Source organism: Erythrolamprus reginae, chromosome 2, assembly GCF_031021105.1.
Source record: "Erythrolamprus reginae isolate rEryReg1 chromosome 2, rEryReg1.hap1, whole genome shotgun sequence".
NCBI classification, from domain to species: domain Eukaryota; kingdom Metazoa; phylum Chordata; class Lepidosauria; order Squamata; family Dipsadidae; genus Erythrolamprus; species Erythrolamprus reginae.
Genome location: NC_091951.1, coordinates 23,727,692 through 23,744,141, shown reverse-complemented (window position 1 = coordinate 23,744,141; position 16,450 = coordinate 23,727,692). Strand labels below are relative to the sequence as shown.

The window sequence follows — 16,450 nt, the reverse complement described above, 5'->3', positions numbered from 1 at the left end:
CTTTCCATTGGATCCGGTTCAGAACTGGGAGAATCATCAGGGAAATCAGACAGACCTTCTGTAATTTTATGATTTTCAAAAGATACAAACCCACTAGCACAACCAATGGCTGCTTTAGGGGACGCAAAGTTCCAAGGGAAACCGCACCTTTGTTGTCCATTTTGTCCCAATTTTGATCTCTGACTGGTAATGCTGGAGAAGACCATCCCTGAATCTGAGAACAATGTCAATTAAAACAGATCCAGTTTATGCATTCTCATTTTTTATCTCTATATAAAGAAATGTCACCCTTTCATAGAATTTAGGACTGAGGTAAATAGCAATGCAACAAATTTAACAGGCAGAGGCCTAATTGCAGCTCACATCATCAGAGGCCCAGTGTGGCTAGATTGAGGTACTATTGAAACTGAAAAATTAAATTTATAATAATAATAATTATTATTATTTATTAGATTTGTATGCCGCCCCTGTCCGCAGATTCGCGGCGCCTCACAACAATGATAAAAGATTAGATTAGATTAGATTAGATTAGATTTATTGGATTTATATGCCGCCCCTCTCCGCAAACTCGGGGCGGCTCACAACAATAATAAAAACAGTACACAGTAACAAATCCAATGCCCACCAATCTAATTACAATATATAATGACAAATCTAATAAATAGAATCTAAAATAACAATGGTACATTTAAAAAATCTAAAAAGCAAGGAACCCCAATATAAAAAAACATACATATAGTCACATCATGCACAAAAAACTACATTGGCAGGGGGAGATGTCTCAGTTCCCCCACGCTTGACGACAGAGGTGGGTTTTAAGGAGTTTACGAAAGGCAAGGAGGTTAGGGGTAGTTCTAATCTCTGGAGGGAGCTGATTCCAGAGGGTCAGAGCCGCCACAGAGAAGGCTCTTCCCCTGGGTCCCGCCATAATGAGGAGGGAAATGAAGCTGAAGAGAGATTGGATATTTTTATTTTATTTTATTTATTTTGTCCAATACACAATACATATTGAAGAGAATAGACATGTGGTAATATATATAAAGAAAAGGATAGAAAGATATAAAAATAGAGAAGATAGAAGAAGGAAGAAAAGATATATGGGATAAAGGAGAGACAATTGGACAGGGGACATAGGCCACGCTAGTATGTACGCCCCTTACTGACCTCTTAGGAACCTGGAGAGGTCAATCGTAGATAGTCTAACGGGAAAATGTTGGGGGTTAGGGGTTGACACTACTGAGTTCGGTAATGAGTTCCACGCTTTGACAACTCGATTGCTAAAGCCACATTTTTTACAGTCTAATTTGGAGCGGTTAATATTAAGTTTGTATCTGCTGTGTGCTCTTGTGTTGTTGTGGTTGAAGATGAAGTAGTCATTGATAGGCAGAACGTTGCAGCATATGATCTTGTGGGCAATACTTAGATGGTGTTTTAGGATTCGTAGTTCTAAGCTTTCTAGACCCAGGATTGTTAGTCTACTTTCGTAGGGTATTCTGTTTCGAGTGGAGGAGAGAAGGGCTCTTCTGGTGAAGTATCTTTGGATATTTTCAAGGGTGTTGATGTCCGAGGTGTGGTATGGGTTCCAGACAGATGAGCTGTATTCAAGGATGGGTCTGGCAAAAGTTTTGTAGGCTCTGGTGAGTAGTGTGAGATTGCTGGAGCAGAAGCTACGTAGCTTTACCGATCTGGAAAGATTACTATAATGCTGCATCTTTAGCATGGATACAGGAATGGATACTCCTGACCAATACTAGACTGCTAAACTTAGAAGGACACGACCTTCACTTAGGTTGGCACTTTTACTTATGGGAAAATAGATTAAAAACTCACAAATATTTTACCAATCATCTTATTAGGAGACTTCTTTTAAACACCTGGCTTAAAATTAGGAAACAATTTTACAAAGGGATTCCAACATGGTATATACCTCTAGAAGTCTATGTACATCCTAATTTGCATAAAGGGAATACTATAATAAGATATAAGGATATAATAAAAACTAATGGAGAAATTAAATCTTCGGGACCACCTCCTGCCGCACGAATCCCAGCGACCGGTTAGGTCCCACAGAGTTGGCCTTCTCCGGGTCCCGTCGACTAAACAATGTCATCTGGCGGGACCCAGGGGAAGAGCCTTCTCTGTGGGGGCCCCGACCCTCTGGAACCAGCTCCCCCGAGATTAGGATTGCCCCCACCCTCCCTGCCTTTCGTAAACTCCTTAAGACCCACCTTTGCCGTCAGGCATGGGGGAACTAAAACACCTCCCCCTTGCCCATGTTGTTTTGTTGATTGATTGACTGTGTGCCTGTTTTTTATATATACTGTTTTTATGAGATTATTAATTTAAATTGTAACTAGATGGGTGGGCATTGGATTTGGTATTATGTACTGTACTGTTTTTTATTATTGTTGTGAGCCGCCCCGAGTTTGCGGAGAGGGGCGGCATATAAATCCAATAAACCTAACCTAACCTAACCTTAAAACAAGAACAGAATTGGAAATTACAGGCCAAAAGACAGAATGGTGGGAATACTTACAGATATTAGTATTCCAAGGTCTTTTACTGAGTGGGGGTTGGCTGTGAGATTTTGTTTATTCAGTTTATATATGAGGTTCGGATTCTTTTTGCCGATGTGGAGGGTAGAGCATTTGTTGATTGATATTTGAAGTTGCCAGGTGTTAGACCAATCTGAGACAAAGTCAATGTCTTTTTGGAGAGTAGATGTATTGTCCGTGGTGTTGAAGAGTTTTACATCATCAGGAAAAAGAACATAGTTGCTTGTGATATGATCGCAGAGGTCATTGATGTAGAGAATGAAAAGAGTAGGTCCTAGTATGCTGCCTTGGGGAATGCCACTTTTAACAGGGACGGGGATGGAAATGGCGCTTCCAATTTTGACAATTTATGTATGTATGTATGTATGTATGTATGTATGTATGTATGTATGTATGTATTTATTTATTTATTTATTGGATTTGTATGCCGCCCCTCTCCGTAGACTCGTTGCCTGTTTGACAGGAATGCAGTAATCCAGCTTTGGAGGAATCCTGAGATGCCATAGGATTTGAATTTTAGGACTAGTTTGTTGTGGACCACTGAGTCGAAGGCTTTGCAAAAGTCAATATAAATTGCATCAATGGATTTTCCTTGATCTAGGTGGGTAGTCCATATGTTTTTGTAGTGAAGTAGTTGTAGGTTGCAGGATAATTTCTTTCTGAATTCAAATTGTTTGTTAGAGAGTAGGTTATTAGATTCTAAGTAAAGGGTGAAAGATTGATTTATAATTGATTCCATGATTTTTACATGAGACGCAGCATAGTGATATTGGTCTGTAGTTGTCAACGAGAGAAGGCTCTCCTTTTTTGAAGATGGGGATGACTACCGCTTTTGACCATAGCTTGGGGAGTGTGCTGATCCTGAAGGATTTTTGGAAGATAATGCTTAGAGGTTCAGCCATAGCAGAAGAAAGCTTTTTTAGCAAATATGCACAGAGACCGTCTGGTCCGACTGATAGGGAAGTTTTGAGGTCACGGATTGCTTTTTCAACGCGGTCTACGGTGAAGTCGATTTGGGTTAGATTGTTGAGAGAGTTTGAGGTGCGATTTGCAAAGATGGGGGATGAGCCATTACTGTTAACAAAGGTAGAGCCACAGAAAGAGTTGAAGAGGTTAGTTCTGGATGGATCATCATGGTATTCTTTGTTGTTGGGTCCTACGAGAGGTGGAATAGGTCTAGAGTCATTGAGTTTGTTGTTGACGAAGTTGTAGAAGGCTCGGTTAGATTTGAAGCGGAGGAGGTTTTCCTCTTGTCTGCTGTGATAGTTGAGACATTCTGCTTTTATTTGCTGGCATATGCCTTTGTAGTGGCTTTTGAAGTTGGTTACTTGGCCTTTTTTGCTTTTATGCCAGAGAGATCTTTTTTTGGTTTGTAGTTTCTTTATCAAGACAGGTAAGTTATTTTTTTCTTTTACCTCTGGATGAAGTGAGTGGTATATGTAGTCCGATAAGTCTTTTAATTTGGAGTAAGAATTTGTTGTAGAGATTATCAATGGTGTTGCAGTTAGAGAATAAAGATTGCCAGTTAAGAATTGAGATTGGCATCTATGAGTTCATAGTTGGCTTTCCTAAAATTGTATTTAGGTGTCACGTTATTCAGGTGAGAGTCAGGATGGTGTAGATTGAGGTTGAAGTTAATCATACTATGATTACTGTTGGAGAAGGGTTCTTTTATGTGCAATCCATAGATAGCGCTTTTGCTATTACAGAATATGAGGTCAAGACAGCTGTTGAGTCTAGCATTGTTTGATATTAATTGGTCAAGTCCCAAGCAGGTGACAGCGTTGTAAAGGGCAGTATGTATTGGTTCTGTGGAGCATTTGTTTAGGGTCCAGTTGATATGTGGTAGGTTGAGGTCGCCAAGGAAGATAATGGGGTAGGGGCAGGAGGTTGCCCACCTTCATAGGGAGGTTAATTTTGTTGCATGAATAATGTTGTAGTCTGGAGCTCTGGAGCAAAGTAGGAAGCGGAGTGTGGTATTGAGGGAAAGATCACATATAATGGTTTCAGTAAGGATAAGATCATGTGCAACTTGGATGTTTTTTACCTTGAGTAGAAGTGCAGATTGCAAAAGAGACAGATTAAAGGTAGATTAACAATTGTAGCGTGTCAGGAGATCTAACCATTGAAGAAGAATTGAGAAAAGGACAATTTTATTAATTTTATTAATTTTACAATGTTACAATTTTATTAATTTTATTAATTTTACAATGTTACAATTTTATTAATTTTATTATTAAACTTATTCACTGCACAGCTGGCAGTTTGAGGCCATTCTGGGTGCCTTCCCTTGCCCTAACATTGGGAGCGGTGCGAATCTCAGAGGGGAGCTGATTCCAGAGGACCAGGTTGCAGAAGAATACCATAGTCGATGGTATTGATGGTATTGAGAGGTCGAGAAGCACCAGGATAGAGGATAAACCCCTATCCTGGTCTCGCCAGAGATCATCCATCAGTGCAACCAAAGCAGTTTCCATGCTGTAGCTGGGTCTGAATCCTGACAGTTGAGGGCCCATGTAATTGGCTTCATCCAAGGACCACTGGAGCTGGAGCAACACCACCTTCTCAACAGCCTTCCCTGTTGCAGTATAGCATAATGTTAGAATAGGATTATATCATAATTATATATATCTGGACCTCTAGCATAAAAATGCTCTGCTTCTATTATAAGCCAGGATAGGATGGCACTACTTTACCTAGTCTGTATTCCTGGTAATTACTACAGGGAAACAAAAGGGCTCAATAAACATCTCACTGAGAAACAAAGTTTACATCACTCTGGACAGGACGTTATACGATCAAAGGGGGAGATTTACATTGCCTGAAGCATACACAGGACGAGAGGGTGATTAAGGAAGATTAGTTGTGATAAGGCAGAAGGCTTCAGAGAAATTAGGTGTGAGAAACATTTGCTCTGAGGAAGAGTTTCTAGGAAATTGGTTTGTGATATCTGTGGGGAAAGGAAGAACTCAAAGACATGTTTGAAGTTATGTTATTGGATGTTTGTGTATCACTTGACATATACGTGTAATTATCCCCGTTTGTTCCTGCTCCCAAATAAAAAGAAGTACAGTGATACCTTGTCTTATGAACTTAATTGGTTCTGGGACAAGGTTCTTAAGGTGAAAAGTTTGTAAGACGAAACAATGTTTCCCATAGGAATCAATGGAAAAACGATTAATGCGTGCAAGCCCAAAACTCACCCCTTTTGCCAGCCAAAGTGCCTGTTTTTACGCTGCTGGGATTCCCCTGAGGTTCCCCTCCATAGGAAACTCCACCTCCAGACTTCTGTGTTTTTGTGATGCTGCAGGGGAATCCCAGCAGGGGGATCCCAGCATCGCAAAAACAAGCGCTTCGCTGGCAATGGAAGTCCGGAGGTGGGGTTTCCCATGGAGGGGAGCCTCAGGGAAATCCCAGCAGCACAAAAACGGGTGCTTCGCTGGCAACGGAAGTCCGGAGGTGGGACATCCCAGCGGCGGCGGTGGGTTTTAAGGTGAAAATAGTTTGTAAGAAGAGGCAAAAAAATCTTAAACCCCGGGTTTGTATCTCGAAAAGTTTGTATGATGAGGCATTTGTAAGATGAGGTATTACTGTACATGGCTCCATACTGTGTCACTTCACCCAGAGAGAGAATATGTGTCCAAGTCTTCTTTCTAGGATTCGCGTTCGTGAGTGATCCCACATGGCTGGGTTGCACTTATCCCCTTTGAAGACATTGTCTTCATCAGGGATTTTGACAGCATCCACACTTCCCTATAAAGATGGTTATTGAATACAGCTGGATCCAGGGAAAGTAATGCAGGTTGCACAGTGTGAAGGTAGCATAACAGAGGAGTTTCTCCCTCTCCCCTGCGATAATGATTCAGAAACAGCCGCCATTTTGGCCCTGAGGCAGGTGTGGAAAATTGCAGCTGCATCCAGAAGTCCATCACGTGGCCAAGGGTGGAATCTGGGCACACTGAAAATGACGGCTGTTTCCAGAACATAGCCATGTGGCCCTGGGATGTGTATCCTGGCCTTTTTCACCGGCTTAGGTTCAGAGATTTTGAAAGAGTGTGGACCCGGAGGCTTGTGAGGTCTGGGAGGGTGGGAATCAGGCATAAGGTCTTCGGAGAGGGGCGGCATACAGATCTAATAAATTACAGTAGTACCTCTAGATACGAGTTTAATTCCTTCCAGAACGGAGCTCGTATGTCGAACAACTCGTATCTGGAACAAATGGCTTTAGACTTTGTTTTTCCCCTCCGAGATAACCAGAAGCAAGGATTCTTGCGCCACCTAGTGGAAGCTCGGCTCGTATCCCGAATTTGAGCTCCAGTGTCGAAAAGGAATTTCGCTCCCATCGTGGCTCGTAACTTGGAATACTCGCATGTGGAGCAGCTCGTATCTAGAGGTACTACTGTATTATTATTATTATTATTATTATTATTATTATTATTATTATTATTATTATTATTATTATGACTGCAGGAAGGCAGCAGGAAAGGGGGAAAGCCTTTCAGAACTCTTTCATTGGGAAAACGCTTCTGGAGATAGTGTGTGGAAGGGAAAGGACTGTGAGGACCCTAGGGAGCAGTTAAATGCCTGTAGGGACCCTTCGTGAGATGGCAAAATTTGACAGGACCCTGTGGAAAGGCTTGATAATAATAACCCCCACAAAAAAAAAGCAGTATACCTTTACCAAATTAATATTTTCACTATTTCTCTCCAATCATAGCTCTACTTCTGAGATATCTTTCAGTAAAATGAATCATGCTGGAAGTTAAAAATCAATTTCTCACCTACACTTCCAATGACAGTTCAATTTATGCCTTCTCTAAACTCATCAACTTTTAACTAGTGTGGATTTCTTTGACTTTTTTTTCCTGTGTGTAACATACATTACGTATAAGTCATTTATATGGTCATCCTCCTCTATATATCCTCTGGTGACTGAAATGTTTCCTTCAATCTGGACATTCAAAAGGTTTTACACCATGTGGGTCCTCTGGTGTTTCCCCAGGTTAGATTTCTGATTGAAAAGTTTCCCACAAACTGGACATTCAAAGGGTTTCTCTCCTGTGTGAGTCCTTTGGTGTATCACCAGGTGGGAATTTGCAATGAAACATTTCCCACAAACAGGACATTCCAAGGGTTTCTCTCCCGTGTGAGTCTTCTGATGGTAAACCAAGCTGGTATTCCAACTAAAACGTTTCCCGCAATCAGGACATTCAAAGGGTTTCTCTCCCATGTGAGTCCTCTGGTGTTCTACGAGGTTGGAACTTTTACTGAAGCGTTTCCCACAAACAGGACATTCAAAGGGTTTCTCTTCTGTGTGAGTCCTGTGCTGTGTCACCAGGTCACAATTGTAATTGAAACATTTCCCAGAATCAAAACATTGAAAGGGTTTTTCTCCCGTGTGAGTCTTCTGATGTGTCGCCAGGCTGGAATTCTTACTGAAACATTTCCCACATTCAAGACATTGGAAGGGTTTCTCTCCCGTGTGAGTCTTCTGATGGTAAACCAAGCTGCTATTCCAACTGAAACGTTTCCCACAATCAGGACATTCAAAGGGTTTCTCTCCCGTGTGAGTCCTCTGGTGTTCTACAAGGTTGAAACTTTTACTGAAGCCTTTCCCACAAACTGGACACTCAAAGGGTTTCTCTCCTGTGTGAGTCCTCTGGTGGGTCACCAAGTCACAATTCTGAATGAAACTTTTCCCACAATCGGAACATTGAAAGGGTTTCTTTCCTTTGTGAGTCCTCTGGTGTGCCACCAGGCTGGAATTCTTACTGAAACCTTTCCCACAATCAGGACATTCAAAGGGTTTCTCTCCTGTGTGAGTCCTCTGGTGCTCCATGAGGTTGCAACTCCGATTAAAGCCTTTCCCACAAACTGGACATTCAAAGGGTTTCTTCCCTGTGTGAGTCCTCTGGTGTATCACCAGGTGGGAATTTGCAATGAAACGTTTCCCACAATCAGGACAGTTATATGATTTCTTTCCTGTGTGTATCCTGTACTGTACCACAACTTTGGAATTCTGAGTGAAAATTTTCCCACAATCAGCTGTTTTCCCCTCCTGTGATTCCTCTGATTCTTACAAAAGCATTTATTGCACTGGGAGCACTTATAGGACTTCCCTCCTGTGTGGACCCTTTCATCAAGCACAAGGGAACTGGTTTAAATAAATCATTTCCCACATTCGTATAATTTGTATGGCTTTCCTCCAGTGTGGGTCATGTTATGCTTAATCTGTGATTCTTTTCCCCCAATAGACACATCTATGGAGCTTTTCCACCAATGATGTTCTTGAAGAGGTCAAAAATACGTGTGATCATTTGTTGCATGGAGCTTTGATTCAAACTACTGTTTTCTTCCTCACTGGGCAAAACCTGCATTACTGTTTACTGACCCGTATTAGAGTCTACCTATTGTGGCCATTCAATTGTCTTTTTCCTACCCACTCACTTCTAGATATTTCTCTCTTTTTCTGAATGGGAAAAATAATCTCCTTTGACCTTTTCATGTAAACTATAGTTGACTTTTCCCCATTTGAAATCTCTTCTTGCTTTTCTCCCCTTTGTCTCTCAACAGTTGGGGAAAGAGAAGAATTGTGGGCTTTTCTGAAGGCTCAGTTTGCTTTCATTTTCAAAGTTGCTGGTTATTCTCAGTTGTCCTGAGTGCTCTTATTGGTATTCTCTTCATCTGTAAGATTGAAATAAAAATGGAAGTTTAAAATTGTTTCTTTATAAAATGGTTGCAGAAGATATGAAAAAAGTATACATCACTAGTAAAAATCAAACATGTCACAATGCTGAAATAGCTTCTAATGTTAATAATGATTCATTAGATACATTAAAAATTACTGAGATCCAAGTTCAAAGATAAATTCAATAATGAAATATATTGTTGACTTGGATCAATCACAAATTCTTCATACTGCAGTTATTGGCTAGAATCTCTGTAATTTAGATAAATGTTTTACCAAACTGGCTACAGTATTTCTCTTTCATAATTTTAATGTTATAACTGAAACTCAATTCAAACTATCGCAGATGGACATCTCTAAGTTTATATGGCATGTGGAAAAAAGAAAAACTAAACATAAATTATTGCAAGGTGCTAAGGAAAGAGATTTGAGTTGACCAGATTTGAAACTGTACTTTGATGCTTGTTGTTTTCTGGCGAAAAAAAGAGTGAGTGACTCTCCAAAATAAGAGGTGCCTTGAGCTTGACAGGCATGAATAAAGATTTTGATGGCAAAGCTCTTTATGGAATGATAAGATTGAAGGAAATGTATGCCTCCCTCTTTGGGTGTCTCCCTAAGAAAATATGTTAGAAAAAAAATGGTGGCAAGGCCAGACTGGTGGACTTATGATCAAATAATATTGTTTAATTATTGTGACCTTATTCTCAAATCTAAAGAGGAGTTTCAATCAGAAGGGTGTTTGCCATTGATTTATATATGTACAATTGACGGTTTTATGTTGTTACTGTTATATTTTTATGTGTGTTTAATTAAAAATATTTTTTTTTTTTAAAAAAAGAGAGATTTGAACTAGACAAAAAGAGCCATGGATATGATTTTGTGAAAGGTGAACTGGAAATTGAAAATGAATTGTTGAACATATTACTGCTAAAATCGCTAATCTGCTATTGAAACTGAATGTCAACCCTGGTGCCATATTTTCTTTTGGATCTTCAGGTCTCTCACATTTAGTGCCTGGGAAATAGGGAGGGGGGATTGTGAGCTGATTGTGATATATAGCTATAACAATATTCTTTTCTCTGGAAATCAAGGACAGTTCAGCCTGAATCTGGATAGTCATGACTGGGGGATGTTTCCAGTTGGCACAGTGGAGTGATTGGATTATGTGATGGACATATGGGTGCAAGGGATGGAACTTTGACATTTCTTTGCACGGGGAAAACCAAAAGCTTTCCGATTTGGGTGTTCCCAGATGTGCCAATATGACATCTCCAATAAATTGAAACTTTGAGAAATTGCCTCCCTTCGAGTCTTCATTGGTTAGAAACATAGTAACATAGAAACATAGAAGACTGACGGCAGAAAAAGACCTCATGATCCATCTAGTCTGCCCTTATACTATTTCCTGTATTTTATTTTAGGATGGATGTTTATCCCAGGCATGTTTAAATTCAGTTACTACCACGTCTGCTGGAAGTTTGTTCCAAGGATCTACTACTCTTTCAGTAAAATAATATTTTCTCATGTTGCTTTTGATCTTTCCCCCAACTAACTTCAGATTGTGTCCCCTTGTTCTTGTGTTCACTTTCCTATTAAAAACACTTCCCTCCTGGACCTTATTTAACCCTTTAATATATTTAAATGTTTTGATCATGTCCCCCCTTTTCCTTCTGTCCTCCAGACTATACAGATTGAGTTCATGAAGTCTTTCCTGATATGTTTTATGCTTAAGACCTTCCACCATTCTTGTAGCCCATCTTTGGACCCGTTCAATTTTGTCAATATCTAATTGACAGTGTTACTTGGAACCCTGATATTGAACTTATAGAATCAGTGAGCAAAGTCTTTGGATGTGATATAATGCTTGAACATAGGAAAAATATAACAGAATTATAGAGTTGGAAGGGACCCTTGAGAACTTCCAGTCCAAGCCCCTGCTCAAGCAGGAAGCTCGATACCAGATGGTTTATGACATTGCTTTCTAACATGGAAGAAATTCCTAAGAATGTATAAAGGCACCTTGAATGTTGGAAATGTAAAGAACAGATTTTATCATTTATGGTGGACATGTGGCAAATAAATATTGGAGTAGGGTTCATATCTTAATACAGAAGGTTCTTGAAGAGAATATAAAGATAAAACCAGAAAGTTTTCTTTTATTATTATTATTATTATTATTATTATTATTATTATTATTATTATTATTAATTAGATTTGTATGCCGCCCCTCTCCGTAGACTCAGGGTGGCTCACAACAGTGATAATATATACAGTGATCTCTCGATTAGCGCGGGGGTTACGTTCCAAGACCTCCCGCGCTAACCGATTTCCGCGTTATACTGGATGCGGAAGTAAAAAACCTTCTGCGCATGTGCGCCATTTTTTTTCATGGCCGCACATGCGCAGATGGTGGAGTTTGCGTGTGGGCGGCGGGGAAGACCAAGGGAAGATTCCTTCAGCCGCCCAACAGCTGATCTGCTCCGCAGCGCGGAAGCAGCGAGGAGCCGAAGATGGGGTAAAGGCAAAGGGGAAACCCCATCTTCGGCTCCTCGCTGCTGCCGCGCTGCGGAGCGGATCAGGTGTTGGGCGGCTGAAGGAAGCTTCCCTTGGTCTTGCCGCTTGCCAGTCCACACACGCCCCCCTGGATGAGCCGGCCACAGGGGCGAGGGGTGGGGATGAAGGGGCAGGAGCAGCCAGGGAAGAAAATTTCAATGAATGACAATTTTGTTTAAATCACAAATGCGATTAACGTGAGCACAATATTCATATCCAAATAAACCTCCAACCAAAACATAAAGAGAAGGTAGTATTTGGATGGTACCTGATTAGAGTAATCCTCAAGTTCCTTTCAGCCGAGCAGCCAGGGAAGTCGAGCCAGGCGTGGCGGCGGCCTGCGCCGATGTTCCCCGCTGCGACGGAAGGCAGTCGCTTGGCTAGGGAGGCTCGGCCGAAAGCGGCTGGAGCGGCAGAGCCGAGCACGCCTTCCGCCCGGGAAGTCCTGCCCCTTCATCCCCACCCCTCGCCCCTGTGGTCGGCGGGAATGAAAGGGCAGGACTCCCTGGGTGGAAGGCGTGCTCGGTTCTGCCGCTCCAGCCCCTTTCGGCCGAGCAGCCAGGGAAGTCGAGCCAGGCGTGGCGGCGGCCTGCGCCGATGTTCCCCGCTGCGACGGAAGGCAGTCGCTTGGCCGGGGAGGCTCGGCCGAAAGCGGCTGGAGCGGCAGAGCCGAGCACGCCTTCCACCCAGCGATTGTTCCGCTGCCGCCAGCATGGCCTGGCTGGCAGCGGAAAATGTAACGGAGCCCACGGGGGATTCGCCTTCCTCCCACCCGCAGCCGAGACTGATTGTGGGCTCCTTCGCAACCTCGGAGAGCTTCCGGGGCAGGGAGGAAAGCGAATGCCACGGGGCTGGGCTCGGCTCCCCCCTCGGCTCCCCCCCTTACCAGCCCCGCCGCGGAAGGCTCCATTCTGTTCCCTGCCGGCCCGATTGAGCGGCCGGCGGTCTCCATTCAGGGAACAGAATTTTAAAAAAAAATTTTTTTAAAAAAATTTTTTTTTAAAAAAAATTTTTTTTTAAAATAATATTTTAATATTTTATTTTTTAAATAATATTTTTTGAAAAACCGCGTTGCAGCGTTTCGCGCTAATCGAGAACGCGCAAGTCGAGGGACCACTGTAATGACAAATCTAATAGTTAGAATCTAAAATAACACTAGTACATTTAAAAAGTCTAAAAAGCAAGGAACCCCAATATATAAAAACATACACACAGTCATATCATGTACAAAAACTACATAGGCAGGGGGAGATGTCTCAGTTCCCCCACGCTTGACGACAGAGGTGGGTTTTAAGGAGTTTACGAAAGGAGTTTATTTTAGTGAATAAAGAACTTGAAAAAAATGAAAGTTTCCTCCCATTTTTCCATTATTTTTATTTTTTCTTTGCACCTCTGTATTTTATGTTTTGATGAAATATTATTATTATTATTATTATTATTATTATTATTATTATTATTATCATTAATTAGATTTGTATGCTGCCCCTCTTCGAAGACTTGGAGTTAGTAATTATTAGTAAAATATTTTGTAACAACAAATTCTTAACACTGTAAAGGGCTATTATGAAATATATCTAGAAATGCTGGGGGTGGATTATACAATTTTAGATGTACCCATACAGAGAAACAAAGAAACATAGAAGATTGACGGCAGAAAAAGACCTCATGGTCCACCTAGTCTGACCTTATACTGTTTCCTGTATTTTATCTTAGGATGGATATATATTTATCCCAGGCATGTTTAAATTCAGTTACTGTGGATTTACCAACCACGTCTGCTGGAAGTTTTTCCCAGGCATCTACTACTCTTTCAGTAAAATTATATTTTCTCATGTTTCTTCTGATCTTTCTCCCAACTAACCTCAGATTGTGTCCCCTTGTTCTTGTGTTCAATTTCCTATTAAAAACACTTGCCTCTTGAACTTTATTTAACCCTTTAACATATTTAGATGTTTTGATCATGTCCCCCCTTTTCCTTCTGTCCTCCAGACTATACAGATTGAGTTCATTAAGTCTTTCCTTTTATGCTTAAGACCTTCTACCATTTTTGTAGCCCGTCTTTGGACCCGTTTTGTAGGTGAGGTCTCCAGAACTGAATACAGTATTTCAAATGTGGTCTCACCAGCGCTCTATATAGGGGGATCACAATCCACTCTTTCTGCTTGTTATACCTTTACCTATGCAGCCAAGCATTCCACTTGCTTTCCCTACCACTTGATCGCACTGTTCACCCATTTTGAGACTGTCAGAAATCACTACCGCTAAATCCTTCTCTTTTGAAGTTTTTGCTAACACAGAACTGCCAATACAGTACAATACTCAGATTGAAGATTCCTTTTCCCCAAGTGCATTATTTTACATTTGGAAACATTAAACTGCAGTTTCCAGTGCTTTAACCACTTATCTAGTAAAGCTAAATCATTTGCCATATTACAGATGCCGCTAGGAATATCAACCCTATTGCACACTTTAGAGTCATCGGCAAATAGGCAAACCTTCCCTACCAAACCTTCCCCTATGTCACTCACATACATATTAAAAAGAATAGGACCCAGAATAGACCCTTGTGGCACACCGCTTGTAACCAGTCTCTGCTCAGAATACTCGCCATGAACAACAACTCTCTGATATCTACACTTCAGCCAGCTGCAAATCCACTGAACTATCCAAGGATTAAGTCCAATCTTTACTAACTTATCTATCAGCTCTTTATGTGGAACACAAAGGCTTGTGCAGATAGGCAATATCCACGGCACCACCTTCATCCAACATCTTTGTGACATAGTCAAAGAAATCAATGAAATTAGTCTGACATGATTTGCCTTCAGTAAAGCCATGCTGATTTTGGTCCAATAAGTTATTGTTTTTTAGGTGCTGATTTATCCTCTTTTTGGGTAGAGTCTCCATCATTGTAACTATAACTGATGTCAAGCTAACTGGCCTGTAGTGACCAGCTTCTTCACTACTGCCCTTCTTGTGGATAGGCACAACACTGGCCATTCTCCAATCCTCAGGAACATCTCCTGTTAAAAAGTAGAGAGAGGTAGAAATACACACACATACAAATATGTATATATGTGGAGAATCCTTATGTTTTCAGCCTGAAAACCCAAAATGCTTACAGTAAAAACTTCTTTGCTAACTTTAAAGATGTCGGGGACTTTAATTGATAAAATGATGCCTAAAAACTCCGCAAGATATATGGGGTTCTTTTAAATCTTTAAATATTTTAAAGTTATTTGGATTATTTATGATTTGTTCTATCTTGTTGTGAGCCGCCCCGAGTCTTCGGAGAGGGGCGGCATACAAATCTAAATAATAAATAAATAAATAAATAAAGATTTGAAGCACCAGTTTTGCTAGTTTTGGAAGGGCAGAAAATACTCTCCACAACCACTCTGTTAGTATTCCTATTGAAGCAGTCCTCACTTAGTGACTGCATTTGGGACTGGCATCTGAGTCACTAAGCAGCCTGATCAGGAAGCATGATATCACATTACAGTGTCAACTTACATCTGCTCCTCTGCAGTTTTTAAGCAAATCCCTGTGGGTTTTTAAAGGCAAGTTCACCTAACTGTGACTTGCAACTTCCTGCTTTCATCCCCATTGATTTTGCTTGACAAGTATCTCACTGGGAAGGTCACAAATGGGGATCCCGAGTGTGGGATGCTAAAACCATTATAAATGTGCACCAGTTGGCAGAACCCACTAATTTCTGGGCCAGATGTATATCTGCCATTGTAACTGTGAAGGTTCAGCGAACAAATGGTAAGGGGGGATTACTTAGACCAGCGTTTCCCAACCTTGGCAACTAGAAGATATTTGGACTTCAACTCCCAGAAATCCCCAGCCAGCGTTAGCTGGCTGGGGATTTCTGGGAGTTGAAGTCCAAATATCTTCAAGTTGCCAAGGTTGGGAAACACTGACTTAGACAACTGAACATCCCAAAGATTCTAACTATTTTTTTTTAAAAAAAATACTGGCTTAAACACAGTTTAACCTGATTAATACATGGATGGGGCACCAATAGGAAATACCATGCTTTTTGGGCAGAGATGGAAACCAAAAATCCAAATGGGTTTTCTGGGGGGTTTCCCATATTATTGCCAAAAAACCCAAGCAGGTTCATAACAGAAGAACAGAGGTGGAAAGAATCTTGAAGATCTTCTACATCTAGAAAATCCCCTACTCAGTCAGGAGAGCCCATACCATCTGGATAAATGGCTCTCCAATTTCCTCTTACAGGTTCCTGAGGAATCTGACAACTGTCGTGCAAAAGATAGAGGAGATAATTAGAGGGTCAGCTATACTGGACTTATACCAACAGGAAGGTTCATTTGAAGAGAAGAAATGAAAGAGCAATTGTTTATAACTACACTGATACTCAGATATACTTATATTTAGATATTTAGATATATTTAATATACTAAAATAGTTATTAAGTCATTAAGTGCTATAGAAATTTTAATTAATTATTATAGAATTTGTAGCCTTGTAAAAAACGTTAACATTTCTAAGAAAAATAATAGAACTTTTAAAGTGCATAAATATTTCCTATGGTCATATGGAATAGAATATATAATATTTTAGAAAAGCAAAACCAGATTATAAAAGAAATGGCCAATTACCAGCCCAGAGGTGGTAAAAAAACAAC

At 40.8% G+C, this 16,450-nt stretch overlaps 1 protein-coding gene across 1 annotated transcript in view; it reads right to left on the bottom strand.

Annotated features, from left to right (window-relative positions):
- Positions 1-7,227: 7,227 nt before the first annotated feature.
- LOC139159971 (zinc finger protein 268-like) overlaps positions 7,228-16,450 on the bottom strand; it is a 30,912-nt gene continuing 21,689 nt past the window's right edge. The window contains exon 4 of the mRNA XM_070737459.1: positions 7,228-8,388. Coding sequence (XP_070593560.1) covers positions 7,525-8,388 — 864 coding nt within the window. The 3' untranslated portion in view covers positions 7,228-7,524. The remainder of the gene's footprint in view (positions 8,389-16,450) is intronic.